The following is a 20145-nucleotide window of genomic DNA, read 5'->3' as shown; positions in this document are numbered from 1 at the left end:
AAGATTTGGAGTCCACTTACAGTATCTGTATTTGTTGGAACTATGCAATAGTGACTTGTGTAAAACTGTATTTGTCTGTATCTGTTTGTACATAAATCCCACACTCACTTACAGTACACTTACTACTACAGTTACCATCTCTCTTTACAAAGCTGACAAAAAAATACCAAAACAGTGCACATTTCAGCAGACATTTCTAGCTCAACATTTTGTAATGATAGAGGTAAACATCTGTAGGCTTATGACATCTGGTGTGTAATTGTTTCAAAGTGCTTTAACATTAAGGTTGATATAGAAACATGAAAGTCATTTTTTAAAAGAAATATTTAGATATTATGAAACGTGAAAAGATGATTAGCTAATGTTTGCTGCTAACACTTTACCCGTGGTGTTGTGCATGCAGTTGTCACAGACGCCTCCTCCTCCTCGATAGTGCTCATCCGGCTGGTCATCGGCTCTGACATCATAATGACAGCTGAGGGCGTGGCCTTGACACTGACAAGACCGGCAGTTCATAGGCTGGAGCTGGTCACCTGACTTGAATGGTTTATCATTGTAGAGGGGCGCACAACGCTGGCACTGTTGAAAACAGTCACATACTGTATATAAATACAGATACATAAATACATTTCTTTATTTCTACCACAACAACATTGTCATTAGTGCTTACTCAATTACTAAACAGCTCGCAGAAAGAGTTTCTGAACTAATCAGACCTAGTTACAACGCTAATGGATAATCAACCTATACTTTCAAATTCATTATAGCCTTTGTGGTGAAAAACAAAAACATCCTTTGACAAGAGATTAGGAATGTATACTAGCATTGGTATTAAGCAAAGGCATAAAAGACATATCATGAGCTATACAATTGCTGAAAATAACGGTGTACATAGAAAAATGGTCCCATGACAAGTGAAATGCTTGCTTTTATGGAACAAAGAAAGAGAATGAGACAGAACCAGTGAGGAAGAAAGACACAGAATGAGAGAGGGGGGGGAATATAAAGACAGAAAAATCAGTGGCCCATGCAAGTCTAAATCTAAAGAGAGGGAAGAATAATACACATAACTGAATAGAAAACACAGAGGTATTCTCTACTATATAATAAAGAGCCAGTGCATTCTCTCACACACACACACACGCACACGCACGCACGCACACGCACACACACACACACACACACAGCATAGGGAAATCAGACTGCTAATGAGGAGTGACTTACAACAGCCAGGGCTCTCACACAGGCCCGCTTTCATGTCAAAATAAACATACCAAGATGTGTGTAGGGGAGGAGGAAGGGGGAAAAAGTGACATAAAAAATGCATTTTTCTGTAGCAGAGAGCAGCAGAGGCGAGAAGCAGCAAGTACAAGCCCTTTGATTTTGTTCAGCAGTCAGTACAAATTATGGTGGACAAGGGGGGCATCAAATGGCTGGATTAAAAATGTATTAAAAAACACAGGAGTTCCTCCCATGTGTGACACATGCAGACCTGCACTGGGCCCATTATGTATGACACACAGAGGAGGGGGGAGGCAGGGGGAAGAGAGGGGGAGGGGACGGGTGTAGATGGAAATAGAGGGAAAGGCTCTTACTTTGTATATGAGAGAAAAGGGGGGAGGAGGTCGGGAAAATTGCAGGACACTGATGTGAGCAGAAATTAGAAAATTCCCTTTGTGTTTTAAAGATAACGACTGGAGGGACAGAGAGAGACGAAAAACAGACAGAAAAAACAATCAACAAGTGTGTGAGCAAGAGATGTGGGGCAGAGAAAGCCGAAGACAAAGAGATAAATATAAAAAATGATGTTAATAAGTGAAGAAGACAAAAGGCCCCATGTGTAATGCAGCTACAAAATACAATATTGTACGCAACATTTAACAGTTTTTCTCCTGTTATGGCGGCCTGTGGAGTTGTATAAATATTCAGTGCTTCTCACCAAAAGGCATTTTGTGTAAAATTATTTTAATGCATTTCTATCATCATAAAGCATTTGCAAGCTTGCAGTCGTCTTCTTCACAAGTAGTTGCAGGAATGTGTATTATATGTGCATACTTTCATTATTGCACAATACAAAATGCAGACCCACTCTTAAAACGTTGCTAAAAAGTGCTACTAGTGGGCAAAAACTCCACAGGTCATCCTAAACATCTTGTACGGGTTTGAATTTTAGCATGCCATTGAAATCAAATCACACATGTAACATTGTCCGAGCACAATTTTGTTCAATTCATCACTATATTTTTTATTGATTTAACTAATCTCACATCTTGTTTGCACCATATTAAAATGAATACATTTAAGGTATTTGCCATATGTGCGTTCCTTGAATTTCTAATTCTAAATTACCATTCCTCTAATTTGACATTGTATCTTAACCTTGTTGCTGTGGTGGCAAAACATGATTAACAATGAGCATTTTGAAAACAGTAGGGAAAATTGGACGGTCTGCTTATTTACAAAGAATATTTAATAAGACAAATACACTACCTCTCAAAAGAATGAACAAGAGCTAAAGGGTTTGCCTATCTGTATATTTGTGTGTGTGTGTGTGATGTGTGTTTGTGTGTGTATGTGAATCCAAAGCACTTATACCCTGTTGGGTGATTATTAACAGGATCTAATGAAGCAGCAGGAGATTCTCTAGAGAAATGATGTATGCAAACACATACCAACACACATGAGACCAAGAGAAACAAGCGTGTAAAGACCGACACACACACACACACACACACACACACACACACACACACACACACACACACACACACACACACACACACACACACACACACACACACACACACACACACACACACACACACACACACACACACACACACACACCTTGGGGCTTTTAATTCAACAGGAGCACTGGGATGTTTGCATGTTACTGTTTGTTAGTCTGTTTCCTGTTTGTCTGTCTGTCATGCTGTTTGGCTTAAAATCTTTCTAGTGTCATACCTACAGAAACTTCATTCCTCCGTTTGTCCATTCTGCTTTTCCCTTTCTGCCCATCTGTCTTTGTGGTTGCCTGTATGTCTGTCTGCGGCTCTGTGCCCCAAAACGTTTCACATATCAAAGGTACTTTTCTTTCTGCACTTGGAACAGAAAGCTCTCACTACATCTCACTCTTCGTCTCATCTGCTGGGGATGAGTTGAAGAGCGAGATGTAGTGAGTTCTCCTCTCCTATATCTCCCTCCTGTTTCATTCCTCTTTCGTCTCCTCTACCTCTGTGCCTTCCTCGTTCTTCCCACCATTCCTTCCTCTTCTATCTGCTCTCTTTCTGAAAAACAAATCACTCCGTACATCTCTCCGGGCTTCCCACCTCTCCCTTTCCTCACTCGCTTCCCCCCCGTCTCCACCGTCCCCCAACCGCTTGTTCTCATAGCCACGGTGAGTATGTGAGCAGGAAATATTACCATACCAAATGAAAGGGAGAGGATTTTTTCTTCCTTCTCTTTTCTTTTCATTCAGCATTGCGTTACCTTCCCTCTCACCCAGCCTGCTAATTAGTCGAGGGACTGGTGTTTGGGAGTTGAAAGAAAACGGCACACATGCATTCTCTTCTTCGTACAAAAGGTTTTGATGGCGCTCCATCATCTGCACACAGTACCGGCAGCGAAAAAGGACAGCGCATACTGTAGATTGAGTGGACATGGTTTGTATTCTATTGCTAAATAGCCAGTCCCACCTAACATTATACTGTGCTAATAAGATAGAAGTTAAAAGAAATGTTCTCTGCCGGTCTTGTCACTCATTTCAAAACTGAGTTATTTACTTTGTTCAGCTGATGATAAGACACCTCTGTCACTAAACAACAGTCTGACTTTTGACTTTCTGGTAAAGCCACTTCATGATAAATCACAATGCAACAGATTAAACAAAGTGAGACGCTACATACTGACGTGTTTTGTGAATTCTCAAAATGTTGTAGTCCACTTCTTAACGAGACTTTAGACTAGACTTCAGTCAGAATTAAATCTTAAGTAAGCAAATGGTGGCTCGAAAAGACCTCATTGTTGACATTAAAATTCAGTAGATAAAATATAGTATATAGTGCAAATTATGTGGTTTCTTGTTTATTTATAAAAATACAAAGTTGTTCTTTTCTAAGTGTTCAATGCACTAAAAAATAAATGTGTTTGTTTTGTGTGTGTGCGTGTGGTGGACTGTGTTGCAGAGTAAAGGATAGCATCTTATTTTCACTCTGAATGTTTCGACAAAACCTGCTGAGTGAGGAGCCTCCTCTAATGGATATGTGGACATTCAGATGGCCTGTCACAAGCACGTGTATGTGTGTGTGTGCACGCGCGCATGTTAATCTGCTGGGGCAACTCATCTTATCCTAAATGCCATGACCAATTTCACGGTCTCACTGGAAAGGTCGTGCCACTGGCTTGTGTGTGTGTGACAATGTTGGGGCGTACACACCCATGGTGTTTGTATCTGAAGTTAACCCGGTTCACCCCAGCGTAGGTGAAAATCTGCTGCTGAGGCAGACTTTAGCAACAGAGATCCTGGACAACACTACTTAACGTCACTAGCCATCAATATCTATGACACACACAGATGGAAGCACAGAAACACATACTGTGTGCATTTCTGAATTTACATTTAAACATATAGACACCAAACAAAAGTTCTTGCACAAAAATTCACATAAGCACACACACACACACACACACACACACACACACACACACACACACACACACACACACACACACACACACACACACACACACACATTCAGACAAGTTGTTCAATGCACACAGACTGATGTAACTAGCCCTTGTGCCTTAGGATCTGGAACAAAAAACACACAAGCTGGCTTAAAAGAAAGGGAGAATGGATTGCTTTTACTTCTCACCATGATGATATATTTTCCCTTTTATAAGACTAATATCAGAAAACATTGAATCCCCCCAAAATTATATTCTGAACTGACAAATGACTGAGGCACTGTACATTAGAGCAGCCCCCTCTAAGTTGATTGGTAGAATAATGGGTCGTTTTGATCTTAGTCGACTACGTTTTCTTAAGTCGATTCGTCATTTTAACGCTTTTTCATGCTGAATAACTTGTTTTCAAGAAATTCATAAGAAAATCTCAGGTAAAAAAAACTATTTATAGTGGTGCTTTTGCATGATTCGTTGTGTAAAACTAAGTTTTTTTAGATCGGTCGATTAAGTCAACTAATCGCTTAGTATTAATTGACTTAGAATTTATTTGGTGGAGGACAGCCCTATTGTACATAGACATGTTCAGATAAAAAAAAAATCCTTCCTGATACTGATACCTAAAATTACATATTGGCCAATATCAAGAACTGATCCACTACAAGTGCGCAAAAAACAGCAAACGTTTAACAGATCATAAATCCCTCTCTAATATTTTATATTTCTGTGAGAATATCTCCTTCGAACAACAGTACTTTTTCAAGTTTCTTACCAAAAAACAAATTTTTACAAGATTAAACACAACATTACAACGTAATAATTGAACATTAATAATCAATCTGAATAGAGCTTGAACAGAGACGGAGTGACAGAATGAGAGATCAACTCTGACACAGAGTGCACACAAGAAAGAATCGTGAGAAAGTGGGCGAGTGTGTGTGCGTTTGTGTTGAAGTGTGTGTAAGAGAGTTTAAGTGTGTGTCTTCCAGGGCCTCCGTTGATCATCTTGACACATGTCTGAGCATTTCTGTCACTTTAATGTCACTGTGGAAATTCTGCAGATTAGTACAACATCCGTCATGGTGCCCGGCCGATCCAAGTCAACAGAAGGCATGCAATATTAAACGCTCATATTCCCCACAGCCTTTTATGCTCCAATATTACAGAGGCAGAAGAAAGGACCTGAATATTCACTCAGAGAGATGACATGGACAGGTTTGGAAGAAAAGTGCACACAGACACGTGCACAAGCACAGATGATCACGTGTATGTGTCTGTATAGACACATACACGTTGGTCATACACTCCTTTATACACTAGTAGAGATTATTCTAAATGAATCATACACACAACCACACACACATATATATATATATACATATTGGTTATTTCAAGTGCATCTCTCTAACACAAAAGAACTACAGTACGTACGATTGTGTGAGAAGAAAAGAAACATTTGGAGGACGGGAAGACATGAGACGGTAAGAAAAATGGAAGAAAGCGAGGGATGAAGCATGAAAAACAGAGTCAAACAGAAATGGATTAAATACTATAAAGCGAGGCGATACAGAGTGAGGGGGAGTAGAGAAAACGGCTGAGGGAAATGAAGCGAAAGACAAACAGAGACAGAAAGAGAGCTGATTAGAGATGCATGCTGAGGGAATGTCATTGTTCTAGTCGATTTGAGACATTATTTAAACTGAGACCCGAGAGAGAAAGACAGAGTATGAGAGAGAGAGAGAGGAAGAGAGAGTGATCGACAAACATGTGGATGGAGGTGGGACAGGGACCTAGAGAGAGGAAACAGAAAAGTGTAATAAAAAGAGAAGTATAGGCTGAGAAAGAGAAAAAGAGAGGGGCAGGAAGATATTTTTTTCTTGTCTGCAAGATAGCATGAACCTGACAATGTTTAATTATTTTGTGTATGTGTGTGTGGAAGGGCCTTCTATGACAACTTTTATACCAGTCTGGAGTTCATATAAGACAAAAACTATTAAATGCAAGGGTGTGCGTAGGAGGTTGTTTGTTATTTGAGTGCAAGACAAGCAACTGAACAGCTGCTGGTTGACAGCTGTACTTCTCTACTGATGTCCTCTGTCTCCTGTATCTGAAACATACACACACACACACACACACACACACACACACACACACACACACACACACACACACACACACACACACACACACACACACACACACACACACACACACACACACACACACACACACACACACACACACACACACACACACACACTCTAATAGAGAGACGCGGGTGTATGAATGATACATAAGTAGTGAATAATGCAGGCAGTCCTGTGCTACGGTGAGGTGGAGCAGTCACACTGAACTTTTCACTGCTGACCGACTAGAGGTTTCTTTGGGGTGATGCCTACTATAACCTGGCAAGATGTATTAGCTTTGTTGCGAGCAAAGGCCTGCTCCTGAGGTGGCGGTTAACATCAAACTAGACTGAAGTCTTATTATAAGCCAACATCCTGCAGCATTCCGGTGTGTGAATACTCGCTTTGGGATAACAGGTATGGTTAAACTTACAGTGCCACAATACTAAAGAGGTAACTGTGACCAGAAAAAAAACACAATTAACTGGGAAAGATGCTTTTAAATTCCAAATAAATCACCCAATCATGATATTTTATCCCAACAGTAAACCAATATGGACTAAGAGCAGGTTAACGTATGATTGCACTAATTCAAACAGATTTCAAACTCAATCTAAGGCCTTTTCTCTCTCCAACTATATAATGCTGTGAACATAAAAAACAAACCACATCTAAATGTTTCATTCAGCATTCAGTTCAGTTACAGTTCTAGGTTCAACCGAATCTTTTCTTCGCCACTAAGTAAGTCAATGTAAAATCAAGTGAAGACTATTAGACTGGATTAGAGTTTTAGAATAGAGAAGTGACCCATTGTAAATCTATTTGAAAATGTCTGAGACACCACATAGTCGGTTATCATAAATCACACAACACCTTACAGCAGTCCTGTGCCAACAAAGGCTGATGCAATCTGTCAGTTATTTACAACTTTAACAGCATAAAGTGTATTGCCTGATTTAGCAGTCTGACCGCACTGATAGCTGTCCATTAACCAAAATGTCAGGTTCAAAGCAGAACCGCCCGGCACTGTCGGGAAACAGCATGTGTCCAAAAGCATGCCAGTTAATGGCACTTAATCAATTTCCCAGCAAATGAGAAACAAAAAAACTAAACTAAAAACAAGGGAAATAATATTTTACAAGGAAGGAGTTTGAATAATGCTCAGAGTGTGTGTGTGTGTGTGTGTGTGTGTGTGTGTGTGTGTGTGTGTGTGTGTGTGTGTGTGTGTGTGTGTGTGTGTGAAAATTAAATGAAACGAGTGAATAGCTGGATCTAATACTTAAATTGATATTTGGGGATAAAAACACCCAGAGAAAGCAAACCAGTGAAATCCATTTGTGTTTAAATAGGTGGAACTTGTGTGTGTTAATATGACCCTCTAATAACCTCTACACCTACCGTGTAAAACACTAACAAAGGGTGTGTGAGGACCAACACCACACTTACAAATGAGGTTAACATTACAAATTGGTTCAACAAGCTTTTGTGTGTACTCACATTGTTTCCCTCCGTGTGGCTCTCGGGCAGACACAGACAGCGGTAGGGCGTCACACTGGTATCACAGTGGTCTGCATGGCCGTGACACTCACATCTGGCCAGATGACAGAGACAAGGAGAGAAAGTTAATACTAGGAGGTCCCCTAAACGACATTGTACAAATTTGATAAAAAATGTCTGATCACAATGAAAATACAAAAACATAAGTAACAACAAAAAGGTAATTAGCAAACAACAAGACAAAGCATGCCCCCCCTTCCCCCTTCAAAGTTTCTGTTTCCACCTCCTCCATCCCCCATGGAACTGCTGCAGTGCCATTAAGAAGTTCCCATTCAACATTTATAAATGCCATCCTGAGAATTATCAGAGCAACATAACAGGTAGCACTGTCTCTCTAACTCACACAGACATATACACACACAAACATACACATTCCTACATTAATAACAGTGGACTATAATGATTAATTCAAACGAAAATAAATTATCTTACCGCTGACCTTTTCATTTCCTAACTTTATGATGATTTTTTCTTCACATTTTAAAATTCTACTGCCTTCTTCATAGACCTTCATTTAAATACTGTGTGAAGCTTGAAACTAGTTAGGACATCCTTTAAAGTTGAGCATTTATATTTTTTTGTATAAGCAATAAATATTTTTTTTCTATTTCTATTTAAATTAAAAGTCTTTGTGCAGTATTTCTTATATGTGCTAGCAGACAAGTGTTTCATGGCCTTCATGGCCAGCTGAGGTGTTAACTCTCAGCGGGGAACCAGTATATCTTTAACCCTTTCCGCCCTTAATGAAAGGCTATGTCATTTGCTATTATGAAAGTTTTGATTAAATAATTGTGTTAAAATATCTAAATGTATTTCACATGATATCTTGTAAATACAGAGAACCTGTTGGTAAATAAATAATATATATATATATATATATATATATATATATATATATATATATATATAAATAATAGCCCTGTAGCCTGGATATGCCACATTAATAGTTTAATATTTTTTTATCAACATCATTATGAGTACAATGTTCTCACATTGCACATTTGAAGACTAATGCCCTAATAGACTGACTCTGCATTCCAAGCGCAAGAACAAATTCATGAAAAACTACTAATGCTCGATCGATACTGGCTTGTCCCACATTAGCTCATTGGAGATATGGTGTCGGCAAGTATGATGGCTAATAAGTAAGAAAAAGTACAGTAGAGAAATGGCAATGATATGTTTGAGTTTTTCTGTTCAGTTTGTATTGTTGTATAGTTGTAAAAGAGAAAAAAAAAAGGAAAAGTTAGGTTAAGTGATCATTATAAAACTGTTTTGCTTACGCTGTGCGTTTATCTAAAAAAGAAATATAGGAATCGTAAAAAAAAACTTCATCGTTAAACTCTATTAATAAAGCAAGTCGTTTTTATAGCCTAACCATTATTAGAGAGTTATGAAAAAGAATATTCTGAATGACATTTCTGTACCACAATATCATGCAGCAGTTTAACGTGAGGGGGACTTTGTTCTAACATGTAGGACAAACGTACTCATGAGAGCAGACAAAGACACACACACTCAGGTTATGAGTGTGCTCTCTCTCTTGCCAATACGCGTGTTTACATGCATTAAAAAGAATGAAAAGAGAAAAGATAGAGAGATGGAAGAATGAAAGAGAAGGGGGGAGACGGGGAGGGAGGACGAATACACAGATGAGATTTAAGCAGCTCTAAATCTCTGTTTCTCCCACTTCACTGTAACAAGCTACTAATTAAAACAGCTTAGAGGGAGGGGGAGGGAGAGAAAGAGTTAGAGATGATTGCCTCCTGCATAATCCTGTAATTACCACAGTCATAAAAAACAGTCACTCTGTCAGTCTAATGAAGAGATGTGTTCACAATTACTCTCAGAAAGCTCTGCTGATACTCAACAGTGAAAATATCCTTCTAGATGTCGAACTGTGCTCACACATTTTTAAGAAATCAATACCGAGATGATCTTCAAGTGTTTCTTTCAACTAATTAAGCCATTGAAATAAACCATTGACAAGTGACAGGAGTGACTGTTAAAGATAATTTCATGCCTTTATTTGACAGTAACAGTGGAGAGAGACAGGATTATGGGTAAAGAGAGCAGGGCAATGACATGCAGCAAACGGTCGTTCCAGCCGGGAATCGAACCAGTGATCTTTACCAGGAGTGAATGTTAACTAACAAAACCGGAATCATGCCACATGTGTAATTGATAAGCCACAACATCAGTTTATAAATATTAGATAAAACCAGGCCTGCATTTAAAGATAATACAGCTCTAATTTAGTTAAATTTGCAGAATGAAGATTTCAATTTCTACTTCTGGCTGGAATTCAAACATCATAAACAACCCAGAAACAGATGAGATCCTCATAGAGGGATCTCTAGATGTATATCTGTAACTCCTCACCTGCCACTGATGGTAATCTCATTGATGGCATAGTATCTGTGTCGGTGGTTCACTCCGGTTGCTACGGTGTGAGACTGTCCACTCAGGTGAATCCTGACCTGGGTGGCATGTACCATCTTCTGCAGGGCAGGGGTGTTGTAGAAGTCGTTATAGCCTGGCCTGAGGTTTGGCTCAGGGGTCAGTAGGCTGAATATGATGTTACCTCCTGAGAACGGCACATCGCTGGGACACAAGAAACATAAACACACATTAAACATTCATTTAGTCTGACCTGCATTCAACCAAAGACTGCTCGAACATGGTTAGTCAATACTACTCGGACTACAAACGGAAACACTTCAGAAGACAAAACCTTGTCCAGCTGCCTACAGATTCTATGTTTGAATGCATAATCTGTTTACAGAGATCCCTATACCACTGCACCCCACACATACTTGATTTCCACCACTGAAATGAGAAGAATTTAAATGTTAGCCATAGATCAACTTGTATTTTGAATTAATTTTGTTCCAGCTCTTACGTGCCTATTTTGCTTTGGGCAATTCATGTCATCTCACAAAAAAATACCAGTTTACCTGTTTATCTGTACATGTACACAAGACGCAAATGGATCACTAACAGCTCTCCTGGAGCAGGACTGTAATTGACTGGTATGAAAACACCTAAAATGACTGAGGCGTGCTTGAATTTATCTTGCCAGACACTCCAGCGGCCTCAGAGGAGGCAATGTCTCTTGCGTAATTAAATAAAACTTGCGTGAAAAAAACAAACATAAATCAAGATCAAAGACAGTGCTCTTTTTGATAAATTTATCAGCCACTAATGTCACAGTGTGTTATCATGTTGCCAATGTGAGGCTCAATTGCTCTCATGCCAATTTAACTAACACAGTATGTGATATCACTTGTCAGTCAAGTGAAAAATAAGCAATGACTTCATAATCTGTGATCTATTCATACCTGTTCTATCTAGTGCCAACAAGGCCTTGATACAAGCAGCTATGCCAAGATGTAGTGTGTGAGATTGTGTGTGTGTGTGTGTGTGTGTGTGTGAAGACTATGTTCTGAGGCCAGATCTCCATCAAGTGCCAATGAAAGCCTGTTACCGGTCATGTGCCAAGGCAGCGCTGTAGGTGGGTAGCTTTATAAACCTAGTCACTGTGAGAGTGCCAGAGTGTGTGTACTGATTTCCTTTGATTTTTTTCTTTTTGGGCATGTTAGTACACCAACATACACAAATGTGTCTCTGCATAAATGTGCGTTTATATGTGTTTGTGTATGTGCATAAACTTCTTTATTTAGTCTTGCCAGTCATTTCTGTGTAATCTCCTCTGCCTTAAAGAGGCCATGACCACCCAACAGCTGCAGTGAGAACATGTGGTTCTGCTATGGGGAGAATACCCAAAACAGAATAATTTAAATGATCCAAGGCAGTTTCGAATGGGATGATCAATTTGGTCAGAGACTCTTTATCTTTATTTGACCGATGACAAAGTAAATAACAAGAGCTTATTTCAAATTTCACAACAGTGCTGAATATCCTGCAAGTATCCTGCAATGTTTGCCCTGCCTGATTTCCACTGGATGTGCTATTGTCCAGGTGATGTCCAGTCAAAAAGGAAAACCTTTCGTGGACCTATTTTACACTTAGAGCAATTATATGTGTTATGTATAAACTAAGCTTTTTCAAAGGGAGTTTATGAGTTTTGCTGACAGAAGCATTCATCACACATGATGGGTTCAAGGATCTGATGCTTATGACAGTATTTACAGCTTCTGGCGATGACAAACGGTGTACTATTGGCGATTGCTTAAAGAAAACATGCCTTTTCCATCTTGCCGGATTTGGGGTTTGGAGGGTTAAAGTGTGAAGTTTTGTGTTTTCTTTTTTTTTCTTTTTTTTGACACAGATAATCATCTTAATTGAGTCATCATTGTTCATATCATTGCATTAGTAAATAAGAAGATAATAAAAGCATTTTGGGCTTCTTAAATTATTGTCCTTAGGTTGTGTAAACTTAAACTAAAAAATATGTACACCATACAATAGTGTGTTTATCTTTTAACAGTAAGGTCAATAACAGTGACTATTTTCCGTCCTGTTCAGCCATTCACACATGGTACCTACCTGGGCAGCTGCAGACAGTTGACGGATTCTGGTCTCAGTAAAGGCCCGTTGTCTTGCATTTCAAACACACTGCAGTTTCTGGCCATATATTGCCAATCCAACCAGGGCTGGTCTGTAGAGTTGCCACTCTCTAGCTCTGTGAGGTCAAGCCTTCGTCTTTGGATCAGAACTGACTCAGGCAAGAGTCCACCAAACTGTACTACCACATAGAATATCTGGAGGAGAGGGAGTATATGTTAGATTTTCAAAACAAGTACACCTGTACAATGAACTGCAACCCAAAACATGCAAGTGAAGCAGATTTCCATGGTGGTGTAAAGTTTTTGTTGATACTGAGTGAGACATATTTATTCACTTATATTGTAATTTACAGGGTCATGGTAAGAAATGTGTTTTGCATCACATCATATAAAAACATGTTACTAATTTGTAATGATATGTACAAAACATTATAACATATTGGTCAGTTATTGTGTATTGATATGTATCACATTTTATAGAAAGGTCTTACGCAGTCTTACAAATTGTAAATGTAATTTTGCTCATAAGTCATTAATAGTGTTTTTGTAGGCACAACCCAAAGTCATAATTTGGGTTTTAGTTGAAAACAGACAGCCCTCACACAAGGAATAGACACATATTTACACAAACACAGACACACAAGTAGTTTCCTACAACACATAAACCATGCGCGTGTCTGTGTGGATATGAGTGTTAAGTGTTATCTGCCCCGCTACAGTGTGGGCTGGGACACTGGGTTACACAGCAGGGAGCGCATTAAGCTACCACCACTGCACAACCACCCCCTCCCAGACACACACACACACACACACACAGCCAGGACTTCAGAAAGTTGCTTTTATCTGGGGACTTGAGTTGAGCTACCATGTCCGGATAGCTCCCAAAATCCTGCCCACACTCACATACACACTTCAGAGAGAAGAGGGACGAGTCTTTTGACAGGCCCAGTGTCGACAACGCCAAAATCCAGCAATATCTCTCTCTCTCCCTCTGCCCTCCTGTCTGTCTCACTGCAGTGCTTAGAAGGAGGATGAAACTACTGTCCACTACACATACAGGTGCAAACAGAAAGATGCTGTACAGGGTTTCAACTGTACACTCCACAACAATGGAATTTTGCTCACTGTCCAACCCAAAGTTACGAACGATGAATGAGCAGGTAGGGGGTTGAAATACTATTTAGAGGACACAATGATCTAGAATAACCCACAGTTTTGCTGATGTGACTGGGTTAAAACATGTGATCCGACATTGGCCCCAGCTTGAACCAAGATGCCACGTAGATCTCATGACATAAAAATGATGAAATGAATTGTAGATATTGACTGCAACTTCTAGCTCTCTAAATCATACATTCTGCTAATTACCATCTCACACTTACTATAACATGATATGTTGCATAAATTTATCATAAGGTGACCAAATAAAGGCAAGATGTTTACAACACTGTGCATTTATCCCCAATTGAATATTGAGGGTTAATATTGCATGAACAACCCTTAAAGAACAATTATGTTTCATATAGTGTAGACAAATTGCCCATATATCCATCTGTTTTTCAGTATTGTTGAAAAGTGTTACCTGGTATTGTCCATTCGCCAAATCCACGGTAATAGTGACTCCTTCATCCAGTTCCTGTGTAGTCATGACCTTAGAAAGCCATGTGGTGCCCATGTCCTGATCATTGATGTAACTTAGTGGATGGGCATTGAGGTTGAGTCTTAAGACTCTGTCATTGGTGGTGTCCTCAACACCATTGGGAATGCAGTATCTGTTAACAGTGAAAGTATATCAACTGTATATTAGTGTCTTTTTTTATTTTGCAACAGTAACACTGAAGAGTGAAACTTAAGAGAGACGTTGAGAAATAACAAAAGGCAGACTCATCAACATACAAAAACATTTACACTACTGAAATCTTTAAATATAGTTCACTTTTATATATACACATCAGAAGTTATGATACTGTACCTCTCAACTAAAGGGTGTACTTTGGGGTGACTGGGAGGACAGCGACACTCTGACTGGGCATGGAGATCAGGTAGAACCCCTGAGTACACCTCCACTATTTCCCTGTTAAAACAAGAAACAGCAAATTATATCTAACTATAATACAACACTGAAGCAAAATCTAATCATAAACTCACAAACTGGGAGTAGGTAGGAACCAGGCAAAATAAAAAAAAAAAAATAAATAAATACAAACATTTTAAGCATTAAAAGAAAAAAAAATGAAATAGGATTCCCAAATTTTGGGGTATGGACTCTGAATACAATTTAAACTGTGCAGTGATCATGAGGATGAGCAACAGTGACAGTGACCAAACATGGCTTGGTTATATCTTACATTTTGAGATACAATCTCAGGACCCGTTGACGGGCCTTTGACTAAACATTTAGTGCAAACTGGAAAATCAAAGGAACCATTTGAAAACTCAATCTTTCATTTTGTCCTAACCCAATCTTGATGGGAGAAACTTGTAAGCTCCAAGTCCTCACTGTGTGCAGTACATCACCGGTAAGCATAACACTAATTGCCTTGTATTGAATTCTCAGGAAAATCCTCTGGAAGCAGTATGGATCTGAAGATGCAACGATTAGCCTTCCCCTTCTTTCCTCATACCATCTTTCCCTTTATCTCGCCATACAGCTCCTCTTTTCAACGGCTTTAATCTTTACAGTACCTCTGTCAATTCCTCCTCATTTCTATCCCTTCTGCCCTTTATTTAATCCATCCATAGCTACCATTTCCCCTCCTTTTCCTTTGTGAATCATGCTTTCCTTCCTTCTCTTCTAAGCTTTTCTTTCACTATACTTTTATTTGGCCCTTCTTTGATTCATTCCCCTTTCTCTCCCCATAGCCACTCATTACCTGTCTCGCCAACTTACTCTATCCAACTCACCTGTTGGTCAGAGTGGCAGGATAAAATCTAAAGTCCTGCATCCTTCCAATGAACTGATTAGACCCTGTAGAGATGAAGAGAGAGGAGAAAAGAGCATAAAGAGGGTGTTAATGGGTTTATACTGAAGGCAGTGAGAGGATTTCACAGTGTTTAGTAGATTATCTTATCAGTTTCTTGATAGCAGCTAAGTGAGGCTGCCCACAGCTGCTTATAATGGCCAAGTTAATGATACATAGACAAACAGGATCGGCCACAGTCTACATTAGCTTCCACTAGAGAGCAGAAGGGCTTATAAGGACAAATTCATTAGCTTGGTTTGAGGCTGGGGCCAAAACAGGTCTGTCTTTGGATAAACAAGTTAGATAGAAAGATAAAGAAAGTGTTTCCTGGCTCCTTCTTTTAACTGTGTCTTTTCTGTAGATGGTCCTTTATCCAAAACCAATGTCTGTTATGGACATTTTATAACCTGTTTTGTAAACACTGGACAAGTAGGTTCATTTAGGAGGATTTAACTGCAAATAACTATTATTTTCCTTTTTGATTAATCTGCCAAATACGCTGTTGATTCACTGGTATATCGTTTGGTCTATACGGTCTAGACAGATAATTGTAAAAAAAAAACTCCCATCACAAGTTTCCAGAGCCTGGAATGATGTCTTTAAAGTAGGTAGAAAGTAGTAGGACAGTAGGAAAAATGTCCATATTTGAGAAACTGGGACATGCAAATTTGGGGCATTTTCCTTGAAAAATCTAAATTTCTACTGGTATCTACTGAATCAATTAATCCCTTTTTTCCATCTATAATAAAGGTATAATTTGGTTTATTAAGTGAAAACATATATTTAAGCAAGAAAACAGAAGGCGAAAACCCTAGATAAGCTGTCCGGCTGATGTTGAGAAGAAAGGATCTGCAAAAAAGTAAATGCAAATATGTTGGACAAGAGATGAAACATATATCAAATATGCCAAGATACCAAAGTCTCAAGCAAACATAAACTGGACCATCTCAAACATATGGGTACAATGTCCAGACACACATGTGGATACTGGACTGCACACAAGAAACACCATCAAACGCCTAAATGAACACAGGCAAGCCCCCAACTCATCTCCACACACAACCATACATACGTGACAATGTTGGACAGAACATAAGATGTGGATGCTTGTCCAAAGAGAGCCGGAGTCTTTTAGAGTCCAACAAACTTCTATCTAGTTTGACAACAACTCTTAGAAGAAGGATAACGTCTCTTAGCGCCGACAGAACAACTGCCATGTCTAGCTTTTTCTGTGAAGGTGTGTGTGTGTGTGTGTGTGTGTGTGTGTGTGTGTGTGTGTGTGTGTGTGTGTGTGTGTGTGTGTGTGTGTGTGTTAGAGGCTTTACTTTGTGTTTTCCCAAAAACATCCTTACTTTAGAGAAAGGGAGTGGATGAGTGTGTTTGCATGAGTGTGTGTATTTGCATTTGAGAGAGGCTTTGCCATGTTTGGCCAAACTACAGTGTGAGCGAGTGTGTGTGTGTGTGTGTGTGTGTGTGTGTGTGTGTGTGTGTGTGTGTGTGTGTGTGTGTGTGTGTGTGTGTGTGTGTGTGTGTGTGTGTGTGTGTGTGTGTGTGTGTGTTGGAGGGGTGTATGTGTGTGTAAAACAGAGAGAGAGTGTTATGGGATGTAAGTGTGTTCGAACAGTGTGTGGTTGTGCAGCCTTAGGCTTTGGCTCAGGATTTCTTTAGCGTGTGGAAATGGGATTATGCCTTCCTCTGAAAAGCACTCTCCCTATTGTTACTGGGATGATGCAAGGTATAAGCCTTAATTCTCTCTTCTCTGTGCAGGTCTCTGTCTTCTCTCTCTATGTTTCAGTTTCTGTCATCCATCGCTCTCAGTTTCCTCCTCTGTGTTTTTGTGTTGTTAGAACTGATGACAGTTAATAAAGGCTACTATGAGTTGTGTGAGCTTTGTGTCTTGGTTTTTTTCTGAGACCCATGGTTACTGGTGGCAACAGCCAAATGCTAGTTTGGCAGAAATGGGAAATGAACTGCAATTGTACAGCACTTCTATCCAAAGCGCTTTACCATACAAACACAGCAATGGAGCAACTGTTTACAGTCCAAACAAACAAACTTGCTTTGTTTTAATGGCCCGTTATTGGCCATTGTCCATCATGGCATGAGCAACAGCTAATTACAGAATGGAAATACATTAAGGGGCTATTGCTTTAAAAAAATAAAGACCACAAATAGTATCAAAAACTCTCCGATCAGTTGTCTTTGAAGTTCCTGATGATCTCTCATTACTCCCATTGTTAAAACCGATCATCTTATCTGTTGACACTTAAAGCTCTGCTCTTGACAACTTCGCGCTGTACTTATCGGACACACAGTTTTCAGTAAGCAGGGTCCCCTCAAAAAACAGACATGGTTGTTAATCAATACATCTGATCAGCATTCGCATAATCAATCCACTGATCAGAATTCCAGACACAGGCCCCAGGTTCAACAACCTCGCAAACACACACACGCTCTCTCTCCCCCCCTCAAGCCAATCACTTGCATTGATCACAACCACTGATGTGATCTTCAGCTGATCAGATGCTACCTGCCGTGAACTAGGGATCAATGCCTGATAAACGAGAAGAAAAACACTCGTTTATCACTCTGGAGATGAACGGATATCATTTTTCTTTCAATATCTCCCCTATTGACTGTGAGACGGCTCCCTGGCACCACCAATCAATCACAGATGTGTAGTTGAAGGGGGGATAAAGGCTCGGAGGAGGATAAAGGTGGAGTAGTCATTGACACCATATCTAGATATATAGACAAGAAAAAAACTGAGGTAATTGTTCTCCACATGGAGGAAAAAAAGACTGAGGTCCCTCTTAAAGAGCAGGGTTGTAAAAAAACAAATGTCCTTTGTTGCTATTTGAGTTTTCTGCTGCAGTGATAACCATTTTAATGAATATATCACTAAATTCTCTTTATACTGGTTTATAATTCTGATACCTTTGGGAGATATTTTAATGCAGTGCCATTGAGGAATAAATCATATGGATCTATTGTATCTCTAAAACAATGTAACTTGTCACAAAAAAAAACTAAAAACCGGCATATTTACCGTTGGAGCTGAGTCCCACCCACATGGCACCATCCTCGCTGACATCAGAGAGCCTGGCGGTCAGAGGTTGTGTGTCAAATGGTGTCCCGTCCTCCTCAAACCCATCCAGGAATAGACTCGCACGTCTGTCGTGGACCTGAAAATCAGTCAGAGTGAGACATCAGTTTGTGCTGACCAGCTGTACTGTGTGTATTTTCAGCTTAATGCAGTGAAGAATCTTTATTTTCTGTGGGAGAAAATAGAAAAGTGTCAACTAATCAAACAAACAACAATAAATACTACGTCACATTGTTTCCCTTTTCAGAGTAGCTCGAACATCTGATTAGGATGAGGAAGGCCGGATCAGTCACATAGTGTGATTTGTTCTTTTCCCCAGAAAAAAACTTTTCGAGCACCACAGTGGAACCTCCTTACATGTGAGGGAGTGGCCTGAGGGGCAGATGCAGCAGTAAAGGCCTAGCAGCAGGTTACTTTTGTAACACACAACGTCTCAGAGAGAGTGGCAGCTGCTCTAAGTGTGCATATGTGCATCTATCTACAAAAGTATATGCACGCTCCATCGGTGTGTTTTTTGCATATCTATGCATGTGTGTGAGTGTGACCATGTGTGTGTGAATTATACATACGGCTAATCTTCCAGCTCATTTCCCCAGTAGCAGAAAGAGCCTCAGGCTAAACTGCCTCAGCCGCAAATTAGCTTTCTGTTTGACCAAAAGAATCTCCTCTCCACTCCTTCCCTCTCTCCTTTCCCCGATCGGCTGCATGAATATTAAAAACTGCACGGCAGACAACATCGTCAAAGCAGGAGCAGCTCTCTTTCACATCAAAACCCAGGAAAAAAGAGAGATACTTCCATAAGCGGGGCTCTCCCTCCCCAAAAAACTTTCATGTGCCCTGTCCTACTCTCTCCCTTTAGCCCATCTCTAAATCCTGCGTTTGGAAAACACACTGTGGGAGCACTGATAAACGTGACTCTGCCTGTCTTACTAGAGTCCCCCTCACATTCTTCATCTTTCTCGTCTCTCTTCTGCTCTGGTCCTCCTTTGCTTTGTCCTTTCTCCTGCTCACAAGGTCATTTGATTCCTTCACTTTTCTTTCTGTTTTTGAGTTCCCTCACCTCGTTTTCATTTGCTTCCTCTCTCTCTCCCTATTTTTCATAACCATCTTTACTTTCTCTTCCGTCTCAGTCGACGACTTCCCCCGCTCATCTCCCTTGCTGTCTCTTTCCCTCATGTTTA

General features: G+C 39.9%; 1 protein-coding gene across 1 annotated transcript in view; it reads right to left on the bottom strand.

Moving 5' to 3' along the window:
• Window positions 1-20145, bottom strand: part of ush2a (Usher syndrome 2A (autosomal recessive, mild)) — a 190074-nt gene that overhangs the window by 147382 nt on the left and 22547 nt on the right. The window contains 8 exon segments of the mRNA XM_054614583.1: window positions 384-579; window positions 8307-8400; window positions 10749-10970; window positions 12876-13090; window positions 14478-14667; window positions 14868-14969; window positions 15800-15863; window positions 18908-19043. Coding sequence (XP_054470558.1) covers window positions 384-579; window positions 8307-8400; window positions 10749-10970; window positions 12876-13090; window positions 14478-14667; window positions 14868-14969; window positions 15800-15863; window positions 18908-19043 — 1219 coding nt within the window.

Source organism: Anoplopoma fimbria, chromosome 2, assembly GCF_027596085.1.
Source record: "Anoplopoma fimbria isolate UVic2021 breed Golden Eagle Sablefish chromosome 2, Afim_UVic_2022, whole genome shotgun sequence".
NCBI classification, from domain to species: Eukaryota; Metazoa; Chordata; class Actinopteri; order Perciformes; family Anoplopomatidae; genus Anoplopoma; species Anoplopoma fimbria.
Note: the sequence above shows the minus strand (reverse complement) of the source record. Positions and strands in the feature narration are given on the sequence as shown.